Here is a 22,582-nt window from a genome sequence, read left to right as displayed (position 1 = left end):
TGCAGCTATCCATTGATCCTTTTAGTGATAGATGCATTTATTGAACTTGTGCCATGTACCAGGTACTGTTCTATGTTCTGTATGTTTTCCAGCTTATTTAATAGCTTTATTCTCTTATGATTTTACTTTAATGGTCTTGGTAACTTCCCTGTGTTGCATAGATCACAACTATTACACAGCCACCCCCAGCTGCAGGGTAAGCTGGGTGAGTATTTAGCCTTTCTTGCCTTGATAGTGGAGGCCGGCCACAAAAATAGAAGTTAGAAATGAGTATGTCTGCTACATAATCACTTTTCTTACTTGCTTCCTTTGTTTAGTCTATCCCCTTTCATTTCTTTCTTGTAAATCTGACTCTTTTTCTCTGAAGAAACTAAAATTCTTTAAAGATTAAGAATCTTCACTATTTTATTTGACATATAAAAGTTCATGAAGAATAAACTACAGCTTGGGTTTTAAATTTTACTTGTATAGATTAACATCAAATTTTAACAATATAAAAGCAATTCTACAGAGGGAACATTTACATTATGCTTCAGTATCTTCAGTTGTACCTTACTGTTCAGCATAAACATCATATGCCAAAGAGGTATAATCTTTTGTTGTATATTTCCTTTGCTGATTTTTAAAGACATTATTATTATGAATCAAATGGCAGTTGTTTATTTTACCTACATTGAAGCTTTTAGTTATAGTGAGTTGAACTCCAAATTTATAAAGCAGTAGAATCATTTGATAAAAGCAGTTGGATTATGCTCATTCGTTCATTAAATATTAAGTTCCTGTTATGTGCCTGAGAGTATGGAGAGATGAAAGAGTTGGTAGGGAATGATATTTGAGGATAGGCTGTCTCTATGAAAATAAAAGCAATTACCAATTTTAATTTAAAAAACAATAAAATATATACCGATAAACACTTATAAATGGTAATAAAATATAAACCCATAAACACTCATGAACAACAAAATACACGCCCATAAAAGTAAATGGATGGGTGGATGGATGAATGGATGGATGGATGAATGGGTGTGTGGACAGAGACTGATAGACACTTAATAAATTAAGATTAATGTTGTGGTTAATGGTGTTTCAATATTATGTTGTCTAAAAGTATGTTAACTTTTTTAAAAAATTAAGGTTGACAGATTTGCAATGGAATTAGAACAGAGCCGAAATTTGAGCAATACCATAGTGCACATTGACATGGATGCTTTCTATGCAGCTGTAGAAATGAGGGACAATCCAGAATTGAAGGATAAACCCATCGCTGTAGGATCAATGAGTATGCTGGTAAGTAAAGATCAAAGACAAAAAGGAAATTTTATAACATATTCAAGTAAGCTTTACTATTTCATGAAGGGTGAATTCTTTATTGAGGTCTACCAGTTTGCTGAGTATTTTTCTGGGTACCTTATATATGACTCAATTACTGAATCCTTTCAACATACTTTAAGGCAGGGGACTCCAGCCCCTGGTTCACAGATTGGTATTGGTCCATGGCCTGTTAGAAACTGGGCCTCACAACAGGAGGTGAGTGTCAGACAAGCAAATAAAGCTTCATCTGTATTTACAACCACTTCCCATCACTTGCAGTATACCCGAACTCGGTCAGATCAGTTGTGGCACTGGATTCTCATAGGAGCACAAACCCTATTGTGAACTGCGCATGCGAGGGATCCAAGTTACATACTCATTATGAGAATCAAATGCCTGATGATCTGTCACTGTCTTCCATCACCCCCAGATGGGATTGTCTAATTGCAGGAAAACAAGCTAAGGGCTGCAATTGATTCTATATCATGGTGAGTTGTATAATTATTTCATTATGTATTACAATGTAATTATAATAGGAATAAAGTGCACAATAAATGTAACATGCTTCAATCATCTCGAAACCATCGCCCCACCAGTCCGTGGAAAAATTGTCTTCCACAAAACCAGTCTCTGGTGCCAAAAAGGTTAGGAACTGCTGCTTTAAGGTACTAGTTTTTATTTCCATTTGGCAAAAAAGAAAACTCAGAGAGATGCTTAATAACTGCCCAAAGTTACAAACCTAGTAACTTCCATGGCAAATTAAATTTTTCCGTAAGTAACCATTCTAGTTAAAGAGAGTTGAATAAGAAAGAAAAGGAAGTGTTCTTCTAAAGTATTAATAGAGATTTTCAAACTGGTCTGCAGGCCAAATCCAGCTTTTTATTGGAACAAAGTCACACCCATTTATTTATTACTATTGTTGCACTAGAAGAGCAGAGTTCAATAATTCAATGATCTGCAAAGCCTAAAATGATTACTATCTGGACTTTCACAGAAAAGAAAAGGTTTGCCAACCCTAGTTCTGAAATAACATATTTCATTAATAGAGTACATTTAGAATGCAGTTAAATTGTTTCTCCCATGACTTAGAACTTTGCTTTTCTGATTACTGTGTTGCTGTTCCTTTTTACACTCTAACTTTAGAAGGTGAAAATGACCAGGATAGCTATGTGTGGCTGAAAGTGTGTTGGGAATTAAAAGTAGCAACTGAAATAGCTGGGCTTTGGTACTTAAAAAGTACTAGATAAACAAGAAGAGTTCTTCCCTGTTCCTAAGGCATGGGAAGGCCATGCCTTAGGTAGCTACAAAACTAATTCTTACTGAGTGATTATTTTATTATAAAACTATAATCTGTTGGTTTTTTATCTCTGGCTCTGTGAGTATGCAGGCAACTGATAACTCTGTTTCCAAACCACTGTTATTTGAAAGGGAACTCCCCTTTCCTACAAATCATCAATAAGTATTTCAAAAATATATATTTAATTTTATTAAGATATAACACCATAAATTTATGTATGTTTATGTATGTGTATACATACAAACTTGCTATAGCCATGTTAAAGCTAAACCAACTGCTTTTGAAATCTACAAAATATTTTCTTTCCTACAATTTCTGTCCTCCTAAAAATCAGTTATTGTTTCTAAATTCAAAATTACTATTTATTATATTTAAACAAAGATTACCCCCTTTGTATGTTGAAGAAATAGGTTTCCCTTCTAATAAGCATAACTTTTTGTCCTATTAAACATATAAAAGTATATCTACAAATTAATGGGAGTCGTTTCATTATTCCTACTGATAGAATTCTTTTTTGGTGAATTTGATGGATTTTTGAAATGTTCTAACTTGTCACTGAGAGTTGCAACTGAGATCCTATAGCAGTTATCTATTGCTGCATAACAGCCTCCCGCAGTATTTAGTGGATAGCCAAAATTTATTAGCTCATGATTCTGTAATTTGAGCGGAGTGCAGCATGATTCTGTAATTTGAGCAGAGTGCAGTGGCGATGGCTCAGCCCTGCTCTACCTGGATTTGGCTAGGGCAATTTAACTGAGGTTAAAAAATCCAAGATGGCTTCATTCACGGGTCTGGCACTTGGACTGAGGAGATCAGAATGGATTCCAGCTTCAGAACTCTCTCCTCTCCATTGTTGCTTCAACATTGAGTAATCTACCCCAAAATATTTACAATGGTTGCTGGATTACTAAAAGCAAAAACTTAGGTTTCGGAACTCAGTGTCACTTCCCTCACATTATTTTCATCTAACCAAGTCACAAGGCAAGTCACATGGCATGAGGAACTAGAACCCACTTTTGATAAGAGTAACTGTAAAGTGTTGTGGCTGTGATCTACAATATACCACAAATTTAAAAGTTAGAGAAATTCTTATTTAAAAGTTTGTTTCTCCTCTACTATACATCTAGCTTTTATGTCAATTCTATTAAACTTACTTACTGAAGCATTGGTTTTGTTTCTAGTGCTATCCACATTTTCTGTTCCAGAACACTAAGGATTAGTATAGTTCTGAGTACTATCAAGATGTTTTAAGTGCCATTTGAACATCATTAGAGGAAAATTCATATTATCGTGAAATAATTCCTTCATTTGATTCTGTTTTGCATTTCTTTGAAATTTCACTTGAGATTCCAAATAAGGATTTAATTTGTGATAGAATTTGTTTTATAAATAGTCCTAAGGTCTACCAGGTTCACATGGACTTTCATCAGATATCATCATCAATAGGATTTAATAAGCAATATTCTCCTTTTTACCCTCATACTTTTATAGTTCCATCTCCTAGTCAAAATGTTTTCAGTAAAAAAGATAATTAAGCCTTAAGAAAAAAACCTTAATTTCTCAACTTATTTTAAGCTTTAATCACTTCATTTTGGAGACTTAATTTGGCTGATCACATAGTAGACCTTTTATTTTTGTTCTAGATGAAGTTTCCAAAATCCCAAATAGAGCAAATTCCAAAAGTTTACTATTATACTATACTATTACTTTCTATAATGTAACATCTTTACTATTTGTATACTATTATTTTATGACTATTCTGTACAACTTACTATACTATTACTTTCGTGTAACATAACTCACCATCATCCAAACTTTGATATTCATTCTATAACAAGTATGCCTTAAAACCAATGACGTTTAGTTAGTAGAAATTTAAGAAAATCTTTTTATTAGCACAGTCTTGTTTGTATCTGGTATCGCATTATAAATATAGGGATAGTAATGGGGTATTTTGATACCATGACAGAATAAGTCAAAACTTGGATTAAAACAGAGGCTATAAATGAAATGTCCTTGAATTGAAAAGACACATATTAATGTATTTCCTATGAATGCATTGATCAATATGTCCATTTAGATTTGTATATTTTTTTCCATGTGGTCAAATATCTTTCAGTCTACTTCAAATTACCATGCAAGGAGGTTTGGTGTTCGTGCAGCCATGCCAGGATTTATTGCTAAGAGACTCTGCCCACAACTTATAATAGTGCCCCCAAACTTTGACAAATACCGAGCTGTGAGTAAAGAGGTAAGTTAATGTCTCACCCCTACTTTAGGCTTTCACTGATTTCCTGTCACCTGCAGAGTCACGTCCGAGTGCCTTAGCACATAGGATTTGGTCTTAGCTTACGCTTTCAGTCGAGCCTCCTATCACTTCTTCAGCTTGTATATTGAATACTGAGCTGCATATAGTATCCAGAATACATCATTCTTTTTCCCAATTCTTTGCCTTTCCATGCAGTTTTCATTTGCTTAGAAAACTCTTCCCATTTCCTTCAACTTTGAACTGCCTTAATGATAATATAAAATTAAATTTAGCTCTTTTTTCTTAATGTACAATATACATTTTTTCTAGAACCACATTTTATTAATAACTTACAGAATCTACTCATCATTAATGTCAACCTATTATCTGAATAATTATTTGTTAATGTTGTTAAACAGTGACAAAATTCATGTATTTTGATTAGCCTACTTTTCTTGCCCCATAATCATTTACTGTCTAAGACTGATAATTGAAAAGGGAGTAATCCATTGCTTTGAAAAGGATCTTTGAAGTAGATTTGATTATTTACTAAAATTGCCAAACTGTCATATGTGAAAACTTTCATTTTTTCTTTTTTTTATGACAAGTGGTTTATCATGCAGTGCTGGAATAAAATTTTAGACTGCTATATCAAATACTTTTAGACTGCTGTAGTAAAATGTGTTTAAGACTACTGTCTGAATGGAAACACTTAAAAAACTGTGGCCTAATACTTACTACTCTTTTGTTATGCCAGGGGTCTTTAAATTCACCCCTCTTATTTTTATTCCACCTCATTTTCCCGAGAAATGACACTATTCCAAGTTTAAGCACAGGTTTGTTTTTTTTTCTGTCTAAGGCGGTCTGTGACAGCAAGTGCTTTGTGTATACCTCTGAAAAGGCAGTGTAGGAGAGGGGAGCACACTCACATTTGATTACTGTTTATCTCTTTCATTGTATTCCTAATTAAAAAGAGATAAAATACTAATCATAAATATAGCCTTTTAAGAAGTTTTAAAAATCCTACAAAAATTTAGTAAGAGAAGGCATTCTTTAAAGTCGTGCTTTAACTCAGCAATACTTCTGGCAGTATGCCAGAGAAAACCAAAGTGTTTTTATTTTAGTCTGGTTACTTATGTAAGTCAGAGAACTCTTCAAATTTGAGCTGGATCTAGCTAGTTTATTTGCAGATAACAAATGAGTTCTTATGTATAAATGAACTATAGGACAAATTCATCACTGCCTATGGATACATTAATATTCATGACTTGGTTAGAAAGTTTAAGAAAAAGCCTTCCCTATTTTTTGAGACAGGGTCTCACCCCGTAGCCCAGGCTCAATGCTGTGACTTGATCATACCTCACTGTAACCTTAAACTCTTGAATTAAGCAATCCTCTGTCCTCATCCTCCTGAGTAGCTAGAATGACAGGCGTGCATCACCACACCCTCCCAATTTTAAAATTTTTTTGCAGAGATAGGGTTTCCCTATGTTGCTCAGGCTAGGCTTAAACTCCTGGCCTCAGAAAATTATCCTGCCCAGGCCTCCCAAAGTGCTGGGATTACAGGCATGAGCCACCATGCCCAGCTAGCCATTTTTGTTTTATCCAAGATATTGGAGCTTTAAGTGCTTGATTTTTACTGGAACATGTCTCTTTTAATTCTTATAGCAATATCCTATGTAAAGGAAGTTAATAAATACTCAACAGTGTCTCTAGGGAGTACTTCTCATTCAGAATCTTAGTTGGCTGCCAGTTACAGACTTCACAGGGTTTCATTTTCATTGCAAAGATTCTATTTGAGCACATTATAACAAGAACAAAGCTAATTAAGGCACTCTCTGAGTAAAACTTGGCCAAGTTTATATCACCATTTTCTAAAATTCCCTTTGACTCAGCTGTTCATAATTATATTAAGCTAAAAAGCTTTCTTTTTATAAAACAAGAAACAGTTTTCTTGTGATACAGTAGACAGTTTTAAAAGCTAAATGGAAGCATAGCATAATTCAGCAAATATGTTTTCTAATACACATTTTTTTTTTGAGGCACGGTCTCACTCGGTCACCCAATCTGGAAAATATGCATATTATTTTGACAACCATTGCCTCTAATTATAGCTAATACTTAAGTGGTTAGAAAAAAAAGTCATAGTTTTATGTAATAACACTATCTTATATAAAAGACGTTTCTGAATTATAGCAACTATAATTCTAATCTTTATATGTATTTCTTTTATCCTAAGATGTAACTCCAGACTTTTCCCCATCATTTAAGGTAATCATGGAAGTACACTATAGATTTGTCATTTTTTTCCATTCCAGATCTTAATAAGTAACAAGAAATAGAGAACATTCATTTTTGGATTAATGCATTAATTAATGTTAAGTGGACTTTTATGTGCCTGTTATAATTAATTGAAATATTTTCTAAAGCAACATAGTACCTTTATATAAGATTATTCCTTTTTAAAATGAACCAAAAACAATAAATCACAAAAGGCAGGAGGGAATAGAATCCTATCATTCCCACTTCAGCTTCTGACAAGCTACCTAAATTTAACCTTAACCATTTTTTTGTATGTGCCTACCAGATAATGTTGTCTGAGATTTATTTGAATTGTTTATTATAACTAGATATAGGTAGCTAAATAGAGATTGTATCAAATGAAGCTATTTTGTAGTCTTCTGCCTTCATAGTCTATTTAAATACAAAAAGAAATTTTGAAAATATTCCCTGGTAGTGGATTATTTATTCCTTAAATCCATGAGCTGTTGACTGCAGGATTGTTACTGTAGTTGCAAACTAAGAATATTAACGTTTCTTATCAGCTACATATGACAGAAGAAATTTGCTATCACAGCAAAATTTAAACTTCTTTTTGTTTCCTTTGAAGGTTAAGGAAATACTTGCTGATTATGATCCCAATTTTATGGCCATGAGTCTTGATGAAGCCTACTTGAATATAACAAAGCACTTAGAAGAAAGACAAAATTGGCCTGAGGATAAAAGAAAGTATTTCATCAAAATGGGAAACTCTGTAGAAAATGGTAAGCAACTTATTAAGACTATCAAACCAAGAAGCAGTGAAAAAAAAACCCACAACTCTTTGAATTGATCCAATTAATTTATTAGCCTGTATAGGTAGAAGGCATAGATGTACCTTTATAAAAATGTAAAATCAGAAAATTTTAAAAATACCAGTGGGTTTTCTGCATTAAACATGTAGAATATCACATATAAACGAAATGTGATTGTTAAATCTCTAAGCTTAAGAGTCTGCAGAATCCCTGAACAAAGTAATTTTATAGCAGTTATTTTCCTAAGGTCTAACTAACGAAGAGTTTGGATGGCATTGAAGCTGAGGAAGTTATCTGTTTAAAAGTGGCCTTTTGTTGTTGTTAGAAAAGACTAGCCTCAAACATATCAAAATATTGGATGATTCTATTTTTCTTCATTTTCCTAATTTTCCTAATAATCTAATTATTATAGCAATTATAACTGTTTTTAACTCTGCCAAAATTAATGACTTCTCACTCCCTTCTTTGCCTTACACTGTATAATTTCAAGACTCCAGGGTTTTTAAAAAAAAAATCCCTTTATTACCTATCCAAAAGCAATGCCAAGAAACATGCAGATATTACACATACTGCTTTCAACATTTTGTCAAAGGTATGATTATGTCTGAGATGTCCTGGACCCCTGAACAAAGTTCACCTGGATGAAAAAGTGACGCAGAAGGGTTTGCTCACAACCCACAGGAACATTTCATGTGCACAACTCTGCTTCAGACGGGCCAGACAGTGCTGGGGAGACCTGTTTGTAACTTTCCCTGAAGCAAAAATGGTAGATCCCCAGTGACATTAATGTAACTCTCTCACATTGTTTGTGACTCACATCATTTGGAGCAAGTTCAATATGGGCACTAAATCACAACTTCATTACCTTATTTAAAGCCCTAAGGGATTGGTCTCTCTTTTCTTTTATAGGAACATTAAACAATAATCATCATTTCTGGACACAGAGGCATAGAGCAAAAGGTTTTCCTTATTTGGTGTAACTTTATTGTTTGAGGATGTGGTACATAAAGCCTGACGTCACTTTGTATAAAATCTTACTTTATTAATTCCTTACTTTCGCAAGAGAATGAGGGATTATCATTAAATAATTATGTCAAAGCATCCCCTGAGGGCCTCCCATAACCATTACTTGCATGATATGTTTTAAAATTTTTACATTGGGATTAAAGTAAGTATTTTCATTTTCTACTAATTTTTTTTTTTTTTTTTTTTTTTTGAGATAGAGTCTCACTCTGTTGCCCAGGCTGGAGTGCAGTGGCATGGTCTCAGCTCACTGCAGCCTCTGCCTCCTGGATTCAAGCAGTTCTCCTGCCTCAGCCTCTCAAGTATCTGGGATTAGAGGTGCCTGCCACCACACCTGGCTAGTTTTTTGTATTTTTAGTAGAGGCGGAGTTTCACCATGTTGGCCAGGCTGGTCTCAAACTCCTGACCTCAGGTGATCTGCCTGCCTCAGTCTCCCAAAGTGCTAGGATTACAGGCGTGAGCCACCACGCCCGGCCTACTAATGTTCTTTTCATTTATTATAATGTCCAAACTCACTATCAGTATGTGAGTTTTTAATATCGATTGCTTTTAACATATTTACTTGTACAGCACCCTCTTCATGTATTTTCATATTCCTAAGCAATTGGAATAGTTTAAATTTTCTTCTCATGTATAAATACCTGTGGGCTGGACTTTCAGGCATGTCTCATCTCACATCATGCCATGGGAAACTGTCAATAGTGCATTGGAACTGTGGCAGGCAATTGATATATCTTCCTCTAAAGTCCAAGACATTTTTTTGCTGTTTCCCCATTTTCTAAAAGGTGTTTGTCTTTGGAAATATATTGCTAACTACCATCTCTACATACAAATAAAATAATTTTTTAAATGTTTACTCTCCCATCTAAATCTGGATGGTGAGTGCCAGATAATATAAGAAACTGGAATGCCATACACTTTTTAGCACTTGTCGTTCAAATGAAATGTTTTAATCCTAGTGTTACATTCTGATTACCTCAGTTATGGGGATTATAAAGATGTTTCTGACACGAAGCAAATAAGAAACTAGTCCAGCTGTTAGTTGCACAGCCAGGCCTCACAGAAAAGTAGAATGTAGTTCAGATTGAAAAGGTACCTGAGCATTTTGCAGCAGCTCTGATAATGTACTAGAAGGCAGCATTCTTTGCTTCCTGCTCTCACAGTGACTCACCTGAGGGCTGGGTGGTTGAGGCATGAGGTACAAACATGGCATAAAAAACTCGGCGGAAGGGACTTATGAATGTGACAGATAACTTACTTGGTTTGCAGTTTTTCTGTAGCTCTCTTTACCTTTACTTCTACCCATCCAGATGAGGAAAAGGTCTCCAGGTAGATACCATTTCAACTGTTTCACAGTCTTTTGTGTGTGTGTGTGTGTGTGTGTGTGTGTGTGTGTGTGTGTGGTGGAGTCTCACTCTGTCACCCAGGCTGGAGTACAGTGAAACGGTCTCAGCTCACTGCAACCTCTGCCTTCTGGGTTGAAGTAATTCTCCTGCCCTAGCCTCCTGAATAGCTATGCGCCACCATGCCTGGCTCATTTTTGTATTTTTAGTAGAGATGGGGTTTCGCCATCTTAGCCAGGCTGATCTTGAACTCCTGACCTCAGATGATCCACCCACCTCAGCCTCCCAAAGTGCTGGTATTACAGACATGAGCCACCGTGCCTGGCCTGTTTCCCCTCTGAATTGCTCTACATTTTAAAACCAGAATATTAAAAAGTGACAGGAGAGAACTGAAGCACATAAATATCAGCTAATGTAAGTTTGAAAATAAGGCTTATTGGCGAGGCAAGGTGGTTCACATTTATAATCCTAGCACTTTAGGAGGCTGAGGTGGGAGGATCAGTTGAGCCCAGGAGTTCGAGACCACCCTGGGCAAGATTGTGAAACCCTATCTTTACCAAAAAAATATAAAATTAACTAGGTGTGATGGCTTGCGCCTGTAGTCCCAGCTACACTTCAGCCTGGGCAAGAGGGAGACCCTGTCTCAAAAAAAAAAAAAAGGAGAGAAAGAAAATTGGCTTATTGTGTATGTGCCCTGGGAATTCAGATTTGGAAAACATCTGACTGAATTAACATCTATGACTTAATTCACACTACATATTTTAAATTTTTAAATTTATCAGATGTCTGTCATATTTATTTTATATTATTTTTAAATTTTTTTCCTAAACAGCCAAGTTCATTTTTCAAGTAATATACATTCATATGTGTCTTAAAACTAGAAATTTAATTTTTGCTTCTGCATTTACCTTAATTTGGAAAATATTTATATGTAATAAAATTACGAGATGGGATCAGAAAGCTTTTTTGGTAACCTTGGTTGTTACAAATGCATTTAAATTGTATTTCTTCTACTTTAAGCCCAGAAAATAGGCTTTAATAGATTTGTTCATGGAGACATTTTTAGTATCAGTATAGATTTAAGTATATTTTATAGAGTCCATTTATGAAAAATATAAATATAAGGAAGTAATAACCAGATTGGTATTTTTACTTTACTTTGTAATAATAGTTTATAGCCTATTAATAATAATGTCTCTTTTTCTTAAACTTGGATCATCCAATCAGACCTTAAGAATTTGTATATTCAAAGCATAACTTTCAGAGGTAATTTCTATTTATTACAAATGTGCCCTTAGTCAAAGTGATACTTTATAAACAAGCAAATCAAAATTAAAATCAGCATTTGAAAGAAGAAAATTCAGATTATTTTAAAATCTGAAAGGTCTCTTCCATGAATGAAGAAAAGTTAAGTGTTTTTCCTTCTAAAAACAAAACTTTATTTTCAGGTGTAATTATTATATGTTGCTTAAATGCCTTTTTCCTCATTCCTAAATTCTAATTTTAGAAGATGCTTTTTCTTCCTAAAGGAGAATAAAGAAAATATTTCCTTTTTTTTTTTTTTTTTTTTTTTTTTTTTTAAGGAAAAGGTAATGTGAACTGAAACCCAATTCTGAATTTCAATTAATTTAGGTACGAACATTAAAGAGTTTTACGTAGGATATTTTCTTTCAATATTTATGTTGTGGAAATGGATAATAGTCTTGTTAGGAAAAATTCATAATCAGTGTTCTCTTTAACAGTTATAAAACATTAAATGATAAATGATGGCATTTCTGATCTTGGATCCTAGAAACTAAGCTAAACTAGATTTTTTTTTTTTTTTGTTTTCAGAAATAATGTAGGGAAACCTAACTTATGAAGTATATACTTCTTAAAATAAATGTGAGTTATTGTTCCTGTTTATGATTTAGATAATCCAGGAAAGGAAATTAATAAACTGAGTGAGCATGAACGATCCATCTCTCCACTACTTTTTGAAGAGAGTCCTTCTGATTTGCAGCCCCCAGGAGATCCTTTCCAAGTGAACTTTGAAGAACAAAACAGTCCTCAAATACTCCAAAACTCAATTGTTTTTGGAACATCAGCCGAGGAAGTGGTAAAGGAAATTCGTTTCAGAATTGAGCAAAAAACAACATTGACAGCCAGTGCAGGTATTTAAAAGGGTATTGGTGGCCACTATAGTTATAATTTTCAGACTGGCTAATTCAAGTGTAATATTAGTAGTTTCTCATTATAAAGTATTTAGTAACATTTTACTTATCTAGTCTTTGATTCAACTTCTAATGACTTTACCTATTCAGAATAGCTGTGAACCTAGTAAGTAAATTGGAATTAAGCAGACTATGAGCCTGAAGAAAAAAGAGATTATAAATTTCTTTCTTTTTTTTTTTTTTTTTTTTGAGATGGAGTCTTGCTCTGTCACCCAGGTTGGAGTGCAGTGGGGCAATCTCATTCAGCTTATTGCAGCCTCTGCCTCCTGGATTCAAGCAATTCTCCTGCCTCAGCCTCCTGAGTAGCTGGGACTATAGGTGCATGCCACCACGCCCAGCTAATTTTTTGTATTTTCAGTAGAGACGGGGTTTCACCATGTTAGCCAGGATGGTCTTGATCTCCTGACCTCGTGATCTGCCCACCTTGGCCTCTCAAAGTGCTGGATTACGGGTGTGAGCCACCATGCCCGACCCATAAATTTCATATAGCTATCTTTTTCTAGCACAAAATATATTTTTATTGGTTTTGCATGTAATACTTATTAGTTTTTCCTTGGGAGACTTCAATCCTGTCCAAGATTACATTACAGGAGAGAACCCGGATGGCCACAAGGTAGGAGACAAAAGAAATACTAACTAGCAACATAGCAATCCAGGATCATCTGGTAAAGGAAAAACAAATTTACATATGTTGTTAACCCATGAGGCCATCACTGTCTCTTAGCATAATAACTATTATTCATCATGAGGACCCTGAAGTATCTTGTAAAAGCCAAACTGTGATTAGGTAAATCTTTTCTTTCTACACCAAAACATGAGAATGAATAATGTATTTTAGGAAGATCTATATAACAATTGACATGAACTGTTTAATGAATATATTTGAATATACCTATTTCAAATTATCTTAATCAGGATTCCTAGAAATTGTAAAACATCTTTCTGAAAAATAGTAATTTGTTCTGTGAATAACATAAAAAGGATACACCAATCTAATTATTATTTTAAATATACTATAACCAGAATCTTCGATTTTTTGCTTTATGTGGATAATCTATGCAAAAGACCTTTTCAAAGAGTAAACATCCACCCTAAATTCTGGATCTTTTCTGAAAGGTAGATATAGAACCACTATAAAAACAATTTGGGCTGGGCATGATGGCTCACGCCTGTAACCCCAGCACTTTGGGAGGCTAAAGCTGGTGGACCACCTGAGGTCAGGAGTTCGAGACCAGCCTGACCAATATGGTGAAACCCCTGTCTCTACTGAACATACAAAAATTACCCAGGCGTGGTGGTGCATGCCTCTAATCCCAGCTACTTGGGAGGCTGAGACAGGAGAATCACTTGAACCCAGAAGGTGGAGGTTGTAGTGAGCCAAGATCACGCCACTGCACTCCAGCCTTGGGCGACAGAGCAAGCCTCCATCTGGAAAAAATAAAAAATTCTGTATTCCTACTAAAGGTAGTAAGTAAACTAATAATTACACTTAATATTACTTAGCTCAGAAATTACTCTTACATTTAAAAATATCATGGAGAATTAAATATTTCTCATTTTTGCTGCCACAATAACTAGTACAATTTCTTTTCCTAAAACCATAGCAAGCCCTGGGGACATAGATGGTAATCAAATGTTATTTTTAAAGTAGCATTATATATCATTTGAGATTTTTTGCAATTAACATTTTTTTTCTGTTTTGTTATTGCGTTTTTAAAAGTCATACATATCAACTTCTTTGAGTTATCAGAGTATTCTTCTTTTAAGGCATTGCCCCAAATACAATGTTAGCAAAAGTATGCAGTGATAAGAATAAACCAAATGGACAATACCAAATTCTTCCCAATAGACAAGCTGTGATGGACTTCATCAAGGATTTACCCATTAGAAAGGTAAGATTTTTACATACAGTTTATTTTTACATATGTACTCTGAATTCTGAAGAGATACTATGTAGGTCAATAGTTAATCATTCTTTGCTAAAATGTTTTAAAACAATTGATAACAAGCAAGAGCTATAATGGGTGATTGAATTTGAACTGGAAGAAACCTTTCTGTGAAACCCTAAAAGTGAGATTTAGCTTATTTGCTGTAAACTTTTAAGAAAGTAATAATCACAGATTTTTAAGTGAATTCCTGCCAAGGAGAAGGGAAATTAAAAGAATATTTCTAAGAGTCCCTTCATCTGTAACTTAGTGCTATCTTAGTTCTAAAGTCCAGATTGCTGCTAGATTAATGGGCATGATGCTTCAAAGAGATTTAGAATTTTAATTGTTTTTGACAAAGAATAAACCAAAATATTTTGCCATTTTAAAAATGGTAAAATTATCCCTCGGGGGTTCCAGAAAGTGTATACTTTATTATTTTTTAGAGCTTCTAGATTTTTCTGCATATATATACTTTTTTTTTCAATAATTGCACCATACACTACTGTATATGATGTTCTAGGACTTTCTTTTCTCATTCAACATAATGTACATGAATGAATTTAAATATTTTTCAATGCTCAGTATGTAATATATAGTGATTACTGACTAGTATATGTAAGGTGTAGCTGCAAAGCAGTGTTTTCCAATATGTTTTTCAAGTATGAATAGGTATTCCCTTCAAAAAGGTTCTGGGGTCAAATACCTTTGGAGTGTACTACTCTTCATGTATCACTATGCATATTAATATATTAAAGATTCATAAATCTTGGAATAAAAAGTTTCACTTAAATTTGTTAATCCCACCATTCCCCAAGTTTATATGAACACAGCACTCCTTTTTTAAATGCCTTTTGAAATTACATGAAGCCCTAGTTTAGTAAATGTGGTCAAAAAGTAATTAAAGCAGTTTTCTTGCATGACTTGTGAAGATAGTCACATTATTCATACCTTTTATCGATTATACAAGATAAAATGAGCACTTTGGGAAGCCAGGGTGGGCGGATCACCTGAGGTCAGGAGTTCGAGACCAGCCTGGCCAACATGGAGAAACCCCATCTCTACTAAAAATACAAAATTAGCCAGGTATGGTGGCATGTGCCTGTAATCCCAGCTACTCAGGAGGCTAAGGCAGGAGAATCGCTTGAACAACCTAGGAGGCAGAGGTTGCTGACGTGGCGCCACTGCACTCCAGCCTGGGCAACAAGACGGAGACTCCATCCCCCCCGCAATAAAAAAGTGTAATGAGATTGTAATCTCAATTTTTAGCTTAACTTTACAATCTATTAATAATAAATATTGATTCTTTTCTAGGTTTCTGGAATAGGAAAAGTTACAGAGAAAATGTTGAAGGCCCTTGGAATTATTACATGTACAGAACTTTACCAACAGAGAGCATTGCTTTCTCTCCTTTTCTCTGAAACATCTTGGCATTATTTCCTTCATATCTCCTTGGGTCTAGGTTCAACATACCTGACAAGGTATCTGTATGTATTGTCATTCTGCTTTTTCTTTAGCGTTTGCTGCAATATCAGTTTTAACCATTGAGATGAGGCTATCTGGATAACATGTTTTAAAATTCTTTTAGGCTAGTTTAATTCAAAATATAATGTTTGAATTAGAGTCAACAGATTGGATGTAGGAGGAAAGGAAAAGAAGAATAAAGAATCACTCCTAGGTTGTGGCGTCAGCAGTTGGGTAGAGAGACAAAAGGAATGATAGCTACTTTCTTTTTTATCCCTACCTTGTTCTTTGTTCAGAACCTAAGAAATGCCAGTAGTTAGGTTGTTGTGAAAAGAAAGATGGCCATATTCCATAATTCACCCTTTAAGGAAGGAGATGTAATGATTCTTTGAAAGCCTTAAACTACATTTCTTTTCTTTTCCAGATTTGTAAATTCATTCAGTACTGAGTACTTTACTTAGTGTTAGGTACTATTCTAGGCATTGTGGATAACAGCAGCGAAGAGGACAAATTCCTGCCCTCGTGGAGTTTACAGACTAGTGTGAGAAATAGAAAATAATCAAATAAACAAATGAAGAAAGTAAAGCAGAGTGAGGGCATAGAAAATGACTGGGGAATAATAAGTGTGAAGCGTTAGCAACCATCATCCAAAGGCAGAGAGACTTAGGGAGCCTGCCATGCAAAGGCTAGAAGAGGGAACAGCTGGAGGAAATACCCTGGGTTTTCTTCCCTGCCACTCTTTCATGTAGGTCTTAAAAAGAGGAACCCTAGAGGTAGAAGGTAAATTGTTGTGGGATAGTAGGTGAAAAGAAGGAAATTTTAAAAGACTGGGAATCATGGAAGTCAACACTGGGCACTATTTTTACAATTTTGTTATCACCTTGTCAGCCTGTCCTCAAAATGACTCCTTTATATTCTTGTATTTAAACTGAAGGACAGCAATAAAAATCAATGAGGATGCATGTAAAATTGATGGACCAATTAAGCCTACTAAATTTTACAGAGAGTGCAAGGCTTGTTGTATTGCTTTTCTCATCTCTTCCTGCTCTTCAATCTTTTGAGTCCACAGTTAGCTGACTTTGATCTTCAGTGGGCATAATGAAAGATAAAGATATCACAGCACCATAAATAATTATATTTGAAGATAGCAGGAAATAAAACTTCATTTTTAATCCAAAATTTTTTTTTATTTCCATAGTGCTTGAAAACAATATAGTTCTGATGTAACATAACATATATTAACTTGTGGTATTTAGAGATGCAGGTAAGGCTTTTACATGAAATTCATAGGTAATTTATAATAAAAAATACAAAGCCTGCCTTTCCCTCTGTCCACATTCTCTATTTATTCTGCTTTGCTTTTTAATCAGAGTACTTCTCCCCTTCTAACCCGTTCCATATTTACTACTATATTTGTTTCTCTGTCTCTCTCCAATGGGATATATACATTTCCTAAGGGCAAGTACTTGGTCTGTTTCCTTCATTACTGTATCCTCAAGTTCTAGAACAGTGCTTGAATCATAATAGGTTCACTAAATATTTGGAAAATGAGTACTCTACATGTCATTTCAACTTTTTGGTTTTAACTAATCCTGTCAGAGCAGCTAGAATACAGCCAAACTAGGTGGTTCAGATTCCCAATCTTCATCCTATAGCTGTGTACCAAATTCTGACTGAGGTTCTATATAGTGGTATAAATGAATAATGAATAGGCTGTGGGAGAAAGAAGTTAATATTCTAAGCCAAAAACTAGATAACTGATTTTAAATTATTTAAAATTCAATTATATTTTATAACTGGAAGATATTACACTATCACTTCCTATTTGTTTTTATAAGTTGTGGTTTTTGATAGTCAGGCTTTTAATAGAAGCAGTTTCTAATATCTACCTATTTTCAAGTTTGTTCTCTTCAATAGATATAGACTTGATTCATAATCATATTAGCATCTTACCTGTCTATGTTCTTTGCTGATTTATTTTTAGATAAAAAACTTTTTCATGATGTATAAATTTTAATAAAAAATTTGAGATCTCTAAAAGGTAATTGATATGTTAAATCCTCTTCGTTAACTAAAAACAACTCAGTCTTTGAAAGATACTCTTTTTTTCATTTCAAGGGATGGAGAGAGGAAGAGTATGAGCGTTGAGAGGTAATGTTTTATTTATTAATTATTGTTAATTGTGCATAATTCATGTTATTTTTAACTAATATTGAATTAATTTTTAGTAAATATCACTGAAATAAGAAATCTATTTGCAAATTACTATAACAATTTTTAGTAGTTTACACTCCCTGCAGTAAATGCCTTGGTATAAGACTATTATTTTCAGTTACTATAATCTCAGAAATTAACTTCAGCTATTTTTTAATGTTGGTTTTAATCCTACCTAGTGCAAACCAAGCATTTTAGAATTTCATATCTTAATTTCTAGCTTGTTTATAAGGGCAATTGAGTATTCAGAAATTTAAGAAGTAACAATTGGAATTCTTCCTAAAATTATTTCAATATTGGTGATTAAGCAGAAGCTTAATCAAACAGTAAAATATTACTGATGAAAGAGAGCTTAGTGGTTTACAATCTTGTTTGAAAACCAAACGAAATAATGATGGAAACTTACTGTTTGGGGAAATAAGTCATTGTTTGAAACGTCCTTCAATTATCTCCTCAAAGCAGCAAGGTTCCACTGAGACGTTTAAGAAACACTGACCTAGGGCCCGGCAAGGTGGCTCACACCTGTAATCGCAGCACTTTGGGAGGCTGAGGTGGGCAGATCACTTGAGGCCAGGAGTTCGAGATGAGCCTGGCCAACATGGCAAAACCCTTTCTCTACTAAAAATACAAAAATCAGCCCGGCATGGTGGCTTACACCTTTAATGTCAGCTACTTGGGTGGCTGAGGCAAGAGAATTGCTTGAACCCGGGAGGCGGAGTTTGCGGTAAGCTGAAATGGCACCACTCCACTGCAGCCTGGGCGACAGAGTGAGACTCTGTCTCAAAATCAAAACAAGACAAAACAAAACACTGACCCTAGCACGAGGTTGTGTTCATATTTCACATATGTTATTTGTGGTCAGAAAAGCTGAATAACTTTTACAGGACAGCATAATAAATGGCTTTGATAAAAATTGCTATTTTAGTTTTTGGTCCATATGAAAGCAAGCAAAGAGAGATTTTTAAAAAAGCATCCAAAAGCAAAATAGTATTGCCCTATTTGATAAATTTCTCTGCCATTTTCTCTGTTATTGGGAGCACTATTTGATGTACAGGAATGTGTTCTCCATTTTTTTTTTCTGGAAACTGTCTCCTCTTGGCTTTTTAAAATGGGCAATATAACATCAAATTTGGTATGAAGTTGGGGGAAAGGAGGTTGCAATTTATATCACAAACTAACTTCTCTAATACAGAAGGAACTCATAATCAATAAAAAAAAAAAAGGGACAGTAAGCCAACAGAAAAAATGAACAAAGGTCTAATTAATTAACAGAAAAGGAAATACAAATGGCTCTTAAAACAAGTGAAAATATTACCATTTTCATTTATAATTAAAGAAATACAGATTGAAAGTTCTCTCAGATACCTTTCTTTCACTAATGAGGTTGGCAAAGATTCTAACATACTCTGTTGGCAAAACTGTAAGAATGAAAATGTGTAAACTTTAGAGGGAGTACATTAGGTTTTTTTTATTGCTATTAAAACAAATTTCTACAAATTTAGTGGCTTAAAACAACACAGATTTATTCTCTATCATTCTGAAAGTCAGTGGTTCTAAAGTTAATGTGTTGGTAGAGCTCCATTTCTTCTAGAAGCTCTGGGAGAGAGTCCATTTCTTTATGAAAAGGTTCTAGAGGCCATAGAAGCTTTGGCTCATAGCCTCAGCAACTTCTTTCTCTGACTGTAACCCTCCTGCTTCCTTATAAGGACCCTTGGGATTACATTGGGCAAACCTGGACATTCTAGAGTAATCCTCTGTCAGAATTTAATCACATCTACTAAGTCCCTTTTGTCATGTAAGATACTAGGTTCACAGATTTCAGGGATTAGGATGTGGACATCTTTAGGGACCATTATCTAGCCTACCACAGGGGGTAAGAAATTTGATAATATATATCAAAATCACAGATACATGTACTTTGATGCCATAATTCTTTTACTAAGAATTAATTCCAGAGATGTAGTCACATGTCATTTTACATATATGCAGGGTTACTACTCATTGCATTTTTTATGATAGAAAAAAACTGTAATATCCGTGAATAGAGAATGGGTTAAATTACCTTACATCATTAAATTAGAATATTATGCTGCTATATAAAAATGAGGAAATCATTTACTCATGGGGAACTCTCACCATGATAAATTGAGAAAAGCAGGGTACTAAACAATGTATCTAAAATTCTACTGTTTATATAAAAAATGAGAGGAAAATGTCTAATGGTTTGCTTATTATATATATATATATATATATATATATATATATATACTTGGAATATTTCTTTTTTTTTTTTTTTTGAGATGGAGTCTCTCTCTGTTGCCCAGGCTGGAGTGCAGTGGTGCAATCTTGGCTCACTACAAGCTCCGCCTCCCGGGTTCTCGCCCTTCTCCTGCCTCAGCCTCCCGAGTAGCTGGGACTACAGGCGCCCGTATATGTGGAATATTTCTAAGGAATTCATAAGAATAAGAAGCTGACACATTGGTTGCCACTAGGGAAGAGAACTGAGCAGCTGAGGTTAAGGTTAGAAGTAGAAAGGGGACTCTTTACTGAAGAGTTACTTGCTCAGGGTCCATACCCATCATTCTGGTCTCTTTGTATTATCCTCTTTTATGTTAATATCACTTGTCAACTTATTTCAACACTCTTTTGTAGATGAATTCAAAATACCTACATTTAATCTTATCAGACTTCTATTTTCAGCTGTCTATTAAACAACTCTGCCTAGGTTTCATGAGCCAACCCCTTAAATCTAGTTAATGATGTTTCTCATCCAGAAAAATCCATGTACAGTAATTATAATGATGTTCTCATTTGGACTTTCTTAACATAATCTTCTGTAACAAAGTCTACATATACATATACCCTAATTTGTTTTAAGTTCTGGAGGCATTACCATTATCTGCTGGTAATTTAAATTATCTTTTGTGATATAATAGAGCAACAGCATAAAATTGTTTCTTTGCTAATCAAACTTTCCTGTTTAAGTGGGTTTCCATTATTTATATAGATCTTAGATGTTTTTACTTAATTAAATTTTAGTTCATCTGAAAACTTTTCTACTGCAGAAAATATAACTTCATACTAGCCATATAAACATGCATACCATTTCCAAATTATCCTGGATTATAGTTTACTTTGTGCACCAAAATTATTCTTGTCTTTCTAGGACATTCAGTGAGATTAATAAAGCGGAAGAACAATACAGCCTATGTGAAGAACTTTGCAGTGAACTTGCTCGAGATCTACAGAAAGAAGGACTTAAGGTGCTTTATTTTGATATGGTGTCCTTAGTTTTTAAGTTTTTTAATAATAAAATGCTACCTTAAAGCTAGAGTTAGATTACACATTATTCTTAAAGGTGAATACAAATTAATAAACGTCAGAATAGTGCAGTCCTATCACCAACAGTCAGATACAAATCCAATTCTGACCTGTATCTGGAGTCTGTGATGAGGTGATTCTATGAAGAAGCAACTTGTGAGGATAGAGTGGTTCAGTATAATTCAGAGGACTTTACTCCTGTACCTCAGGAGTATATTTGAGTAAGTTAAAACCAGAGTTACACTGGCATTAGAGAATATGGCAGAAGAAAGAATTTCCAGAGAATTGTATTCACATATTACAAATGTCTTTCCAATCAGCCTTTAATGTTTTTCTTACTTAGACAATGACTTTCTCAAATAGGCATTTTGTTTCAAGCTTGTAATCCAGGTTGCTTAACACAGGACAACAAAATCTATAAGGCTTTGAACTTGCTATTTTATAATCTTCACTCACAACAATTTATATTTAGAGTATTCCCAACACTCTCAAACCAGAGGTAGAATCAGTACAAAGCGTAATAAAAAGGTATTTTAAAATTGCTACACAGGTACAAATATCTGGTTTGATAGAAGAAATGAGACCTAGTGTTCAATAGATCAGTAAGGTGATTATAGTGTACACTAATCTATTTTACATATCAGAATAGCTAGAAGAGAATAATTTGCATGTTTCTAGCATAAAGAAAATACAAATATTTAAAGTGATAGATATCCCAAGTACACTTATTTGATCTTTACAAAGATCAAAACTATGAGGTACATGTGATAACTTACTATGTTCATATAATGCATCAGTAAAACTATTACGCTAATCAGTGAAAAATTTGTTTTAAAAAAATTACTACCAAGAGTGGGATATCTTATGAGTATTTTTCTCATAGTCCTTCTCTATCATACCTTGAGTTTAAATAATTTTCTTTTTGAAAAACATTTAAATAAACATTTAATTTTATGATCATTTTAGGTTTCCAGAAAAGTCACAAAAATAATAGAATTTCAGCATACTCCTCACCTGGTTTCCTCCATTATTAACGTATTACCAGAGTACATTTGTCAAAAGTAAGAAACTGATATTTCATTCATTGCCAATTATTAAGTCAACCCCAGACTTTATTTGGAGTTTACTTATTTTTCCATTAATATCCTC

General features: G+C 34.1%; 1 protein-coding gene across 5 annotated transcripts in view; it reads left to right on the top strand.

Moving 5' to 3' along the window:
• POLK (DNA polymerase kappa) overlaps window positions 1-22,582 on the top strand; it is a 92,403-nt gene that overhangs the window by 57,690 nt on the left and 12,131 nt on the right. For 4 of the 5 annotated variants that reach the window (XM_030926801.1, XM_030926803.1, XM_010352830.2 and 1 more), the window contains exons 4-11: window positions 1,135-1,287; window positions 4,728-4,859; window positions 7,747-7,900; window positions 12,210-12,449; window positions 14,277-14,401; window positions 15,749-15,915; window positions 18,017-18,049; window positions 21,279-21,375. In XM_030926801.1, the coding sequence (XP_030782661.1) occupies window positions 1,135-1,287; window positions 4,728-4,859; window positions 7,747-7,900; window positions 12,210-12,449; window positions 14,277-14,401; window positions 15,749-15,915; window positions 18,017-18,049; window positions 21,279-21,375 (1,101 nt within the window). Of the gene's footprint in view, window positions 1-1,134; window positions 1,288-1,659; window positions 1,800-4,727; window positions 4,860-7,746; window positions 7,901-12,209; window positions 12,450-14,276; window positions 14,402-15,748; window positions 15,916-18,016; window positions 18,050-21,278; window positions 21,376-22,582 lie in introns of those variants that run through there. The other variant, XM_030926804.1, reaches the window with a different exon arrangement.

This window comes from Rhinopithecus roxellana, chromosome 3, assembly GCF_007565055.1.
Source record: "Rhinopithecus roxellana isolate Shanxi Qingling chromosome 3, ASM756505v1, whole genome shotgun sequence".
Taxonomy (NCBI): domain Eukaryota; kingdom Metazoa; phylum Chordata; class Mammalia; order Primates; family Cercopithecidae; genus Rhinopithecus; species Rhinopithecus roxellana.
The sequence above is the reverse complement of the archived record's forward strand: the minus strand, read 5'-3'. Positions and strand labels throughout refer to the sequence as shown.